Source organism: Babylonia areolata, chromosome 2, assembly GCF_041734735.1.
Source record: "Babylonia areolata isolate BAREFJ2019XMU chromosome 2, ASM4173473v1, whole genome shotgun sequence".
NCBI classification, from domain to species: Eukaryota; Metazoa; Mollusca; class Gastropoda; order Neogastropoda; family Buccinidae; genus Babylonia; species Babylonia areolata.
Genome location: NC_134877.1, coordinates 40,572,236 through 40,584,132, shown reverse-complemented (window position 1 = coordinate 40,584,132; position 11,897 = coordinate 40,572,236). Strand labels below are relative to the sequence as shown.

Genomic DNA, 11,897 nt, shown 5'->3' with positions numbered 1-11,897 from the left:
AAGCACACTTCATGGACGGCTTAACAAATGGTTTTTTTCCTCCAAAATCATCCTTAAACGTTCTGCAGAATTCTCATCTCTAGTTGATCATTCCTGAATGAAACTGTCCATCAATGTTTGCTATTGAAAAAAAATGTTGATGATGTTGATGATGATGATATTGACGGTAATGTGTGTGTGTGTGTGTGTGTGTGTGTGTGTGTGTGTGTGTGTGTGTGTGTGTGTGTGTGTGTGTGTGTGTGTTGGTTATGTTTCAGATTGTGTGTGTGTGTGTGTGTGTGTGTGTGTGTGTGTGTGTGTGTGTGTATTGTTTCTTTCTTGTTTGAAAGTATGTACTTATACAATGAAAATGTTTTTTAGAGTGTTCATAAAAAAAACTGCTGGTAAGGGAAAAATCACTGTCCACACATGTCAGCTCTCTCTGTGTGTGTGTGTGTGTGTGTGTGTGTGTGTGTGTGTGTGTGTGCGTGTGTGTGTGTGTGTGTGTGTGTTAGATAATGATAATGGGTGAAATTTTTATTTTAAAAAAAGGAGATCATCCTTTAAAAGAAAAACTAACTATAACAGTAAACGAACGTGACCATTCAACATAGATTTGAATCGGTAAGATTGAGCATTAATTAAGAGAGAGTCGCACACGCAAACGCCGGTATGCACACTTCACCACGAGACTGTCACCGTCTTTTATCAGTATGGCTCGACCATTTTGATGGCTTGGAAAGAGGGGATGATTTCACGGGCACAGATCGTAAAAAACCGAACATCGTATTCTTATATGTCAGTATGAGTGGTAGTTCTTCTTCTCTTTGGTTTGTCCCTGTTCAGATACATACATACATACACGCATACATACTTACAGTACAGTACAGGACAGTACAGTACATCATATATGGTGTCTGTATATAAGCCCATAAGGAGTCAGCTGTACGTACCGTACAGTACCAAGTAAGCACTCGACTTTTGATAGGATTATGACACACTTGAGTCCACACATAAAGTATACTCAGATGCTGAGGAAAAAACAAAAAAGGCCGCAGTGCAACGTCCTGAGAGTAGCAGGTGGGGAAGGGGTGTGGGGGAGTTTGGGGGCGGAGGGATAGGATGGGTGGAGGGGAAAGAGATCGAAACTTCGGCCAGACCACACTTAAAACCTTCTAAGAGGCGAGAGGTACTTTGGAGCTGCAGGAGACACCCACCCCGACTTCAGCCTTGTAAATCACGAGCGTGTCTAAACACTCACTTATTCCTTGTGTCAACAGTGATAGGAGAAAAGACTTCAGCAACTCCCTCCACAACCCTCACCCTCACCACCCCCCGCCACCCTGTGGACGCTAACCTCTTTCCACAACAAACAATGAGCGGTCGCGAACTGTAGTGGTGTGACCACCACGGGGGGAACCTGAAAGTGGTGAACGTGTGACTGAGTGTAGTGGCAGCTGCGTGCATTAGTATTGGGTCCCCCCAATACGCTTTGGTAGGGCGAACTGAACGTAGGGACGTTGGGTCGTGTCTGAAGGGTTTCTGTGTGCGTTCAGATGTGGTGTTGGTGGTGACAGCTGTGGTCACTTGGAACTTGAAGGTGGGAGTTCATCTGCGGTCTGTTTTACACACATACACAGAGTGTGGGTCTCCGATTCGAATCAATCGAAATCGAAACAAGAGCCCTATAGGGTCAAACGGGGTGAGTATCTGCCTGTCCGTCTGTCAGTCTGTCTATCAGCGTGTGCAATAATATTCATATTGATGTGTGTGTGTGTGTGTGTGTGTGTGTGTGTGTGTGTGTGTGTGTGTGTGTGTGCATGTGTGTGTGTAAGTGCGCACCCGCATTCAGGAACATAACCATGCCACACCCTTGTAGATCGAGCGAGCGAGAACGATTTTGAAGTTATTGTGTTCGGATGTTGGTGGCGGTTTATAAAGACACAGCCAGCACTACTTCGTCAGTGGATTTCTGTCTTGTCAACGACTACCATTCTTACTGCTGGTGACTTGGCGGGCCATGTACAGCACGGTGATTTCGTGGCCACGGGCACGAAAACCTTTACTTTTCTCCAGGTGATCGTCACTACAAGCCGAAGTGAACCCGTCAGGTCCTGTTGAAGATAACAGCGCGACCCCGATACTGTGCGATAGAGAACGCTGTTGGCTAAAGCCGGGTAAACACTAGGCCACATCAAAATGTGTCTCGGGATAAACCTTGTCAACGACTGCGCTCGTCGAAATGATAAACTGGCATGTTCAACATTCACTCCTCGTTCGCTTTTGGTGGTGAATGTTTGAAGACACATAGAAACGCAAAAAAGCAAGCGCGCATTCACACACACACACACACACACACACACACACACACACACAGAGGATATCTTACACGTGTTGAAATGCTAATAAGCTTCACATTCATTGGAACCCCATTGATGATGTCTGAAGAAAAGGATGGTTTGTGTTTGTTCTTTTCTCCATTCTTCGATCGAACTTATTTCGTAATGTGTTTGCATATTTTCGTCAGCGGATGATAAAAACACGTCTAAGCTATATTCAGTGTGATCCCTAACAGGCAACTGTACAGCTCTTTTGAATATCGTGTTCTCTCTCTCTCTCTCGTTCAGGTGAAGTGATTATCTACGAATCGGAAAAGTTAACCGCGCGCGCGTGTGTGTGTATTCGTTCGTGCGTGCGTGTACGTCAGTGTGTGCGTGTGTGTGTGTGTGCGTGCGTGCGTGTGTGTGTGTTTGAAGCCTATGTGTGTTTTACTGGTTGGATCGTTCGTATTGCTTTTCACGGTGTCACGCAAAACACTACAGAGTTCGAGGTAGTGATTTCAATCGGCGAGAAACCAATGGATGCTGCAGTGACAACTACGGTGTTGTGAAATAAATAGAAGATGGGTTTTAAAGTAAGCGGCAAACAGTTTATAAAGCCAACTTAGTGAAATAGAGACATTGCCAAGAAACATCCGAACACAAAGGATACATGGTCTGTAAAACTGTAAAATTGTTCCAATTAATTAAGGACCCAGAGCTGGGAGTGAAAACAGTAGTTTTCAACGCTCAAACGACTTCAGAGCTATTTGATGGCGAGAACGTGTCGTTTGATGGTGTGAAATTGTCCTTCATTAGTTACGTCAACAACGCCCGGACACTCAGTTGCGGTGTTTAGTGGGTAACACTGGAAATGACCGAATTTGATTTATATATCCGTCACTGAGAAACTTCCCGTGCAACTGGAGCTTACGGACTTACCTTGTATGAAAGTGTAACCGGGTAATTTACACAAACGTATACGAGCTGTGTTTTATCTTCAGTTTAACGTCTATTCACTGTAAGTGTTTTTAGACGGAAAGGAGTAAGGAAGTGGATAAAGGAAAGGGAATGCATGTGAATATTAGTGTAAAAAGTATTCATGTTATGTATCAGAGGAAAAGTATATTATAAGAAAAAGGTCTAAAGAGATTGTGGTGTGTATTGAATGAGGTGTCATGGGAAGGAGAATATGTATATGCATATCAACAAGTATACGGGCTGTGTGGTTGTGCGTGTGTGTCTCTTTGTGCGTGTTTGCGTGTGGGTTTATGTATGTACGTGCATATACTTGCGCAAGCACAAGAACATAATTTATGTGAGAGAGGTCGGACATGGAGGGACTGGGTAGAGGGGAATGGAGGGAAACGGAAAAAAAATAGCAGGTATACACAGTGAGTCAGTGTACAAAGTCTACAAATCTGAACACCATGTACTAAGCATAAGAGTTCTCCCTCTACCCCCTTCTCTCTCTCTTCTTTTTTTCAATTTCTCCCGGTCTCTCTCTTCCACTTCCACTCCCCCACCCCCTTTTTTTTTGTCTGTCTCTTTTTCTGTCTTCCCAGAAAGCCATAGGTCTATAGTCACCTATCCGTCCATACATTGCCAACCATCCCGTCGTCCTCACCCCCTCCCCACCCGCATCGTCAGTGTCACACGGCCCTGGGAGGTCTGACTCTCACCTGTCACCACATGTAATGAACCCAAAACAACACCTCTTAAACACACGCACACACACAAACACACACAAACGCACGCACACACATGTACACTCTCTCTCTTTAAACTCACACACATTCGTGCGCGATCGCGCGCGTTCCCACTCTCTCTTTTTTAAACACACACACACACACACACACACACACACACACACACACACACACACAATTTCGTGAGGGGAAAAAAGAGAGAAAAGATCGACACGCATTCAATTACAGACTCATACAGCGAAAGGCACCACCGAGCGAACAATAGCCGGAGTATATTACCTCCAGAGCTTCCTTTCAAAGCTCCGGCGAGAGAAGTGAATGTCAACGCTTCGTTAAAAACGAACTGGCGATACACAGAGGCTTACCTACATACCGATCTGTCATCTTCAGCAAGAAAGAGACCGAGTCAGTGAGAGGACATGGATTTACGAACGTCTTGTGTGACATGACTCCAGAAAGCTAGTTGTCTGCCTGGTGATCTGAAAACCTGTTCGTCGGGACTAAAGGTATTTCACGAAAGGGAACGGACAATATGTGTCCAGTGTCATGCTTCAGTTAGTAGTTTGTCTCCGCTGCTAAACACAGACCTGGTGCTTCATTGAGCGGTCTGTCCGGCCTTCTCTAATAGATATGACGTGGTTCGTGTGGTGTGTGGTGTCAGGTTAGGACTGCCAACAAACAGGGCTGACCGATCGTAAACCGGAGACGAGTGTTGTTGACTCTTGCTGGCGTTAATCAACGCTAGTTGGTATCGTGTGGACAGCCTTCCGCGATCCCCACACCCACAGGAAAAACAGACCACTTCAGCCGTTCAAAGACTCTATATACATTTGTATGTATGGTCTTTACTTCAGATCAGGTCGCGTGTGACTCGAATCTCTTCACTCCCAAGGTCCCCCGGGCCGTCCACTGGCACGATTCGGCCCGTCCAGTGAGTGACTGGAGACACAGAAGGGGTGGTAGACCTGACCGGCATCCATGGGGGGGATACAGATCATGCAATGGCACCGTCGCCAGAACTACACCTGGACTTTGCAAGCTGGCGGTTTTTGTGCTTGTACCGTTTGAGGATCTTCTTTATTTCTTTCTTTCTCTTGTTTTTCTTCCTTTTTCTTCCTTTCTGTCTTTGTACGACCAGGCAAGACAGGGCAAGGAATTTATTTCCCTATGTATATATTTTTTTTCGTATCAAAAGATTACAATGTTGTTAAGTCTTTGTCTTTTATCTAATTGTAAACCTGCCAATACCTTTATGAAAATATGGATGAATGTGTAGGATTTACGATAGATGAGTGGTTTGATGAGTGATCTTTTCAAATACGATGGTTCTGGGCACGGAATAAGTTGATCATTTTATTAGGCAGATGGGAATTAAAATAGACATGCGGACTACTGGACGAAATCAATGCACAGATAATGTCACATAGTGAGCGAACAGTTTGACCACAGAAAAACACAAGCGTTCTAAGCGTATTTGAAAGGGAACACGATGCAAAGTTTGAAAGCACGCAGCATAATTTACCAGTGACTGGCAGCCAGCTGAAATAGCCCGGAATAGGTTTGTAAACAACCAGATGGAAACAAGCCACAAAGAAGAACAAGAAGAAGAAGAAAAAGAAGAAGACCAAAATACAAGAATGAAAGAATGTGTACATATAGGCTAGATCGCATAGACAGTGAGGTAAACAGCTTGGAACTGATCATTCGAATTTATAGCATGCTTTTTTACTGTGAGGTGAGGTTTAAAAAAAAAAATCCATGCACAAGATCTTTAGACCTGTAGCCTCAAGAGGATGCCAGCCATTCTGACATGTAACACTGACTCGAGAGGGTAACTGTGGGAAATGATCAGAGATTGGAACAGCGGTCATTCTCTGCAGGCACCAGGCCGCCACCCGCCTGAAAATCAATACCGGACAGGTCCAGCACAGGGAACAAGTCCCCGAACCCTGTATCTCACTGAACGATAACACTTGTCACGTGTTTAGCTTCATCGATTGGCCCCAGGACTGCTGCGACTGATCACCGATCAGGATCATACCGTCTGATTTTGTTTGTTTTTTTTTCTTTGTCCGGTGGCGGTTTTTTGTTGTTGTTTTTTCACGACACATGCAGGATTCTTGACAGTCGCTGTCAGTCAGTCGCTGGTTTTATACTTAAGGCCCGCTTTTTTTTTCTTTTATTGATACCGTGTGTGTGTGTGTGTGTGTGTGTGTGTGTGTGTGTGTGTGTGTGTGTGTGTGTGTGTGTGTGTGTGTGTGTGTGTGTGTGTGTGTGCGCGCGCGCGCGCGCGCGCCTTAATTGTTATTTGGTCAACGAAAACGAACAGATGAACAGAGACAGAAAGACCTTCATAGTTCGAATTCTTTGTAAATGGCGAGGCAAGAGCCAGACAGTCCTGATAAAGCATGGAGCGTGAATCCCAGCAACACCACCTGCTGTTTCTCCCTTCCCCCATGGAAATGAATGGTCAGGGCCTGCGTCAGTGGTGGAACAAAATACCACAGAAACAGAGAGGTAGCAATGAAATAATGATAATGAAATAATAATAATGATAATAATAACAATTATAATAATGATAATAATAACAACGAAGCAAATTCTAACTTTTGTTGCCTGCAGAATGTGATTAGTGCGGTGGGTAAGATTACTCCGTTGTGTTTGATGTCCTAGTTTATTGGAAACACTTTGGGGGTGCTCTCTCAGTTGTTTCTTGTAGTATGAGGATTCCATCGCGGTCCACTTTCTCCCTTAGAGAAAAGAATGGATCTGAGAGTGGAGTTGTGAGGATGATTTAACGAGGGCTTTGTCCCTGCGGGAAGGTTAATCATACTGCCAGACGAAGTGTCACAGCTCACACGGGTCGGTCGCTGAGTGTGTCAACGGGGAGAACAGTCAGAAACCTACAATGGAGAGTAGAAAGGAAAACAAAAGACTTGGATCCCTGCCTCTGTTTGGGTCGGTCTGTGTTTGCTTTCTGCTCTTGGGAAGACAGAAGTTAAACCGGCGTTGTGTTGGTATGTGGCAGGAATTAAAAAGCGTTGTGATATGCATTGCAGGGACTTCCAGTAGTCGAAGCATTTCTAAAGATCGTTATAGTGTTTTACTGTGAACGGGACATGCATATGGCTGACGGTATTCTGTTCCCCTCTGTACTGTCTGTCTGTCTGTCTGTCTCTCTTTGACAGATTTCCTTTTTATATAACTCTTTAATCATCACGGAAATATGAAAATGGTTTTCGATTTCATACTGACAGATACTGATAGATACATGAAATGTTATTTGACAGATTTTAGATTTGGAGTAACAGACATTGCAATACACCATGATCGTTATTATGAAGTTTCCATTAATACCTCGACCTGTCTGTTGTGTTTAACTCAACACGGAGATGAAATGCATATTTTAATTTGTTGTCCTGCTCTGTGTGGTCTCAGGCAAGATTACGTTCCCAGATATTTTTACATGAATCCATGTCTCTTTCACGTCACCTTGTTGATGACAATCCAAAATAATGAAAAAATTAAGCTACTCGTGTATTCATTTAAAGCTTTTAAGAGGCGCGCTTTGTTCTCACAGTAAAAAAGATAATTGTTTCTGAATGCTATAATCATGACACTGATTTATGTAAAGAAGTTGTCAATGCATGATTGCCTGTAGCCTACTTCCTTTCCTCTCTCTCTCTCTCTCTTGAACTACAAACTATTGCTCATTTATCAGATTTTTTTTCATGTGGATGAGATGTGTCAGTGAATTGTACTTGGTAATTATGTATGGTGTTCATATGTGTGGAAAAATATATATGCGTATGGGTATCTCATGGTTCCGCTCTTATCTGTCTGACCGGTCCAATGTTGTTTCTGTCTGCCGTCTTTCATCCTCCCTTTCCGACGTACAGTTTGGTGTGCCACAAGGCTACGTGCTTGGGCCCATTCTGTTTGTTCTCGATACACAACCGATTTCCACCATTGTGAATCATAATTCGTTATCCCACCATAGCTTTTCCGATGACAACCAGCTGTATCTGTCGGGACCTCCGTCTCTCTTTCCTCTCTCATTGACTCAACTCAGGCCTGCATCGCCGATTTGAAGACATGGATGACTGAAAACAAGCTAAAATCAAATGAGGATAAACTGAAATCATGATTATCACACCACAAATGTGCATATACGTATGTGTGTATACATATCATATCAACGGTGCATTATGTCATTATTAGTTTCGTATCTTTGTATTCCCTTTCAGGAGGGGCCTTGGCCTAAACTGAGTGAATTTCGTTTCGTCTCTCTCTCTCTCTCTCTCTCTCTCTCTGTGTGTGTGTGTGTGTGTGTGTGTGTGTGTCAGCGTGTGTGTGTGTATGTCCCTTTCGATACGAAGAGACTTAATCAAGAAACCATTCCGAGTTTCAACTCAGCTACACCTGGATGTCTGTCTGATTCTGTCTCAGAGAGAGAGAGAGAGAGAGAGAGAGAGAGAGAGAGAGAGAGAGATTAGGGGGGGGGGGGGGGGATGTAAGCTCTATAGAATAATTATAGGTTGGTTGTTTTTTTTGTTTGTTTTTTCTTCTTTCTTAACATTTGCACTTGAAAAGCACCGGAGACAGATTCCCGTTTCGAAATAAGTTATCAATTGTTGAGAAATGGCCACAACCGTTTTGATTAAAATGTGGATATCATAACAGCTTTGAAAAGGAGAAAAGTTTGTATGTCTTGATCAAGAGATATATACCTAGTGGATTAGGCTGTAACCTGATCACTATTTTTTTGTATAAATATATTACCTGTATTTCGTTTCAGGTGATCACTGAGACGAGAAGAGACAGCAGACAGGACCAGAGGGTGTGTACCGTAATCCACGACTGATAAAAGGTGTCCAAGACCGATACGAAGCGCTGATAGATTGGTGGCGGTCGAACGAGCCAAAAACTCCAGTCTCACAAGCCGTGGTATTGATAACCCTCCACACCATTGACCTACAGACGTGTGGTTGCCATTTCAATACAAGCCTGTGACTGGTCCTCTTTAATGATTCCGTAGATTCCATGAACAAACCTGTCAAGTCGTGCCCTTTTCACAATCTTCCAGACGTACGTGAAGATCACGTCTGAATGAACGTGAGGGGGGCGTGCTACATTATTGCGCTGCTTTGAAGGATCGGCGAGTGAGAGTGAACTGGTGAGCTGTGGACAGCTCCATTGTGGAAGATTAATATCTGTCTTTGATCAGATCCAGGGCAATACGTTGTGGAATATTGCTGCCCCTACGAGTGCATTTATAAATGTTTGTGTTTCTGTAAAAGGTGATTATGGAGTGGATTAAAGACTAGACGGGGTCTTTTTAAAGAACACGCACCCTTTCATTTTGTAGTGTGGTGCAACGAAACAGGAACACCTGCAAGATAACAGATACCGGTAATTTATGTACGGCAGCAGATAGCCACTAAACCACAGCTATATAATGTATGGAAATCCCCCCCCCTCGCCCCCCACCCCCGAGACATGGAGGCCAATAAGTAAGAGAACTTGGTTTCAGCAGCAATGAGGACCAATAGACTGAAATGTGGAGGGGTGACTGAAAGACGCTGGCAAAACCATAATAAAATCTTGAGTGATTCAGTAGTTCTCTCGGTGACAGTATAGAAGAAAGCAAACAGTCATGCTGTTCAAGCTGCATATCAAATTAACTTGACACCTGCATGTGATGATGATTGCAGTCAGGATGGCAGCCAACACGACGCCGCATCGTTTGCCTCCGCTGATTTATCCCAAACCTGTGTCACCCACGAGTCAGCACGAGCATGGTGGACGAGGTCTGCACGAGTCGCGAGGAGTTCCCGAAGGACCCGGTACAAAAGACCGACAAGAAAAAGCAGCGCGAAAAAGAGAGCAAGCGAGACGCCACCTTTCCAACTCCTTGCAAGGGATGAAAACGGTTCTCCCGGACTTGAGAAGGACGCAGAGTTTCAGCGTGCCTGCCGTGCCGAGCGGCGCGAAGGAGCCGGGCAGAGCGGGGTGGAGAAGAGACACGGCCAGCCTAGGGCCCCGGAAACCCCTGCACGATCTCCACGAGGTCAGGGCGGGAGTGAGGAGGAGGAGCCGCAGCTTGAGGGAGGCAGGCAGCAGCATGGAGTCCCCCCCTCATCACCCCCTCTCCCACTCCCTCCCGCAGCCCGCCAACATCAGCCTGGCCGCTCTGGTGCACGAACTGAACGCCAGTATGCATTACCACCACCACAACCACCCCTCCCGCCGCCTCTCTCCGGACTCCTCTCTCGGTGACGAGGACACAATCGACGAGTTGTTCGATTACGAAAACGGCCTTGACCCTGACTTGTGTCCTCGTTTGACCGGTCATGGTCACGGTCATGGTCAGGGTCAGGGTCAGGATGCCAGCGAGATGCCGGATCGGACGTTGACGCCAGCCTTGAGAAAGCTGAACCGACGGCGGGTGTCCTCCAGGGTACGAACCCAGCAGTGGGTGAACCAGATAGACAGAGAGCAGCGGCACGGGGAGCGGAGACAGGGGGAGACAGAGACTGCAGGGAAGAGAGGGGTGCCCCAGGGGGCCAGCTTGTTGTATGAACACGGCACGTAGCATCGGGCAGACTGTAGTCTCCATTTAATTGATAGGTCTTAGTGCCTGCCTCAGTGGCACGTGTGGAAAATGAACGGTCATGAAATCGCTTGTACTAATTCAGTCCCTGTCCTGTCTGTCTTGTCTCTCATTCTCTTTTATTTACTCATCTGTCCGTTCCGTCACCAACAGATGCGACCATGCACGTTATATATGCGAGTGTGTGTGTGAGTCAGTGTGTGTGTGTGTGTGTGTGTGTGTGTGTGTGTGTGTGTGTGTGTGTGTGTGTAACTCTGTATGTGTATGTGTGTGTGCATGCACAATGATTTTTGGTGGGTCATTAGATCTGTTCCAGTGTGGCTTGTTAGAGTAATCAGTCAAAGGCAGTGAGGCGACCTTTTTATTTATCAAAATGTGATTATTTCTGAATTATCATTTGTTTTCTTTCATGAAGCTTAACTTTCTTACCAATCGAGTTCAGTGGGCTGATTTTGGATTAAACTGTGATTATTTTTTTTTATTCTCCTAGAATTATTATTTGTTTTCTCTCATAAAATTTCACTAACAGGTTCACCAAAAGCAAGAATCTTCTCAAGTGACCTGTACTCAAGGTCAAGGTCACAACAAGACCATCGTTTTGTCTGCCTGCTGAACAGTAACGTCACTGTAAAGAAAGTTTTTCGCCGTGAACAGTGAAACATGGCCAAGAAAAATCAGCAAAGGGTTTTCATTTCAAGCGAAGGAAAACATCCACAGGAAACATGGCGTGCCTGGATAAAAGTCTTTTGTGAATTCATTCACATTCCGAAGCACCATTTACAACCAGCAGACAGGTGGGAAAGGCGTCTTTCGTTGTTTTCTTTCAGGTTTCACTGCCTGAAAAAGCCTCACCAAAGTGTTGGACACTGACACTTCCATGAAGCGACTTGTGATTTCCCTGTCTGGGGCCCAGTTCGGTATGGAAAATTGATTTGTTACTGGGTTCATTTCGTGCGCATTTGCGCGCATGCGAAGCACAAAACTCCTTGTTATTTGTATATGGTATGTTAGGAGCAAATTAGTACGATTTTTATCTTCCTCAGCAGGAAAATGAACAGACCACATATCATATTGCAGATATAATGTATATATATATGTATATTTTTTTTAACGGTTCTGTTATACATTGTACATATCTGGTTCAATTTTAACTCCAATGAAAGGACATCAGTATCTGCTGGATATCGACTTCCCATTTCTGTTAGCCTATTTGCTGTTGTTGGCTCACATGTGTGTGTGTGTGTGTGTGTGTGTGTGTGTGTGTGTGTGTGTGTTGAA

The 11,897-nt window shown here is 44.8% G+C and overlaps 1 protein-coding gene across 8 annotated transcripts in view; it reads left to right on the top strand.

The window, feature by feature from the left end:
• The window catches only part of LOC143301261 (uncharacterized), a 19,971-nt gene extending 8,074 nt beyond the window's left edge, over positions 1–11,897 (top strand). For 3 of the 8 annotated variants that reach the window (XM_076615432.1, XM_076615450.1, XM_076615423.1), the window contains one exon: positions 8,805–11,897. In XM_076615432.1, the coding sequence (XP_076471547.1) occupies positions 9,708–10,601 (894 nt within the window). In that variant the 5' untranslated portion in view covers positions 8,805–9,707 and the 3' untranslated portion in view covers positions 10,602–11,897. Of the gene's footprint in view, positions 1–1,211; positions 1,682–1,899; positions 2,437–3,199; positions 3,261–3,712; positions 4,513–4,544; positions 5,064–8,804 lie in introns of those variants that run through there. The other 5 variants (XM_076615414.1, XM_076615458.1, XM_076615478.1 and 2 more) reach the window with 5 other exon arrangements.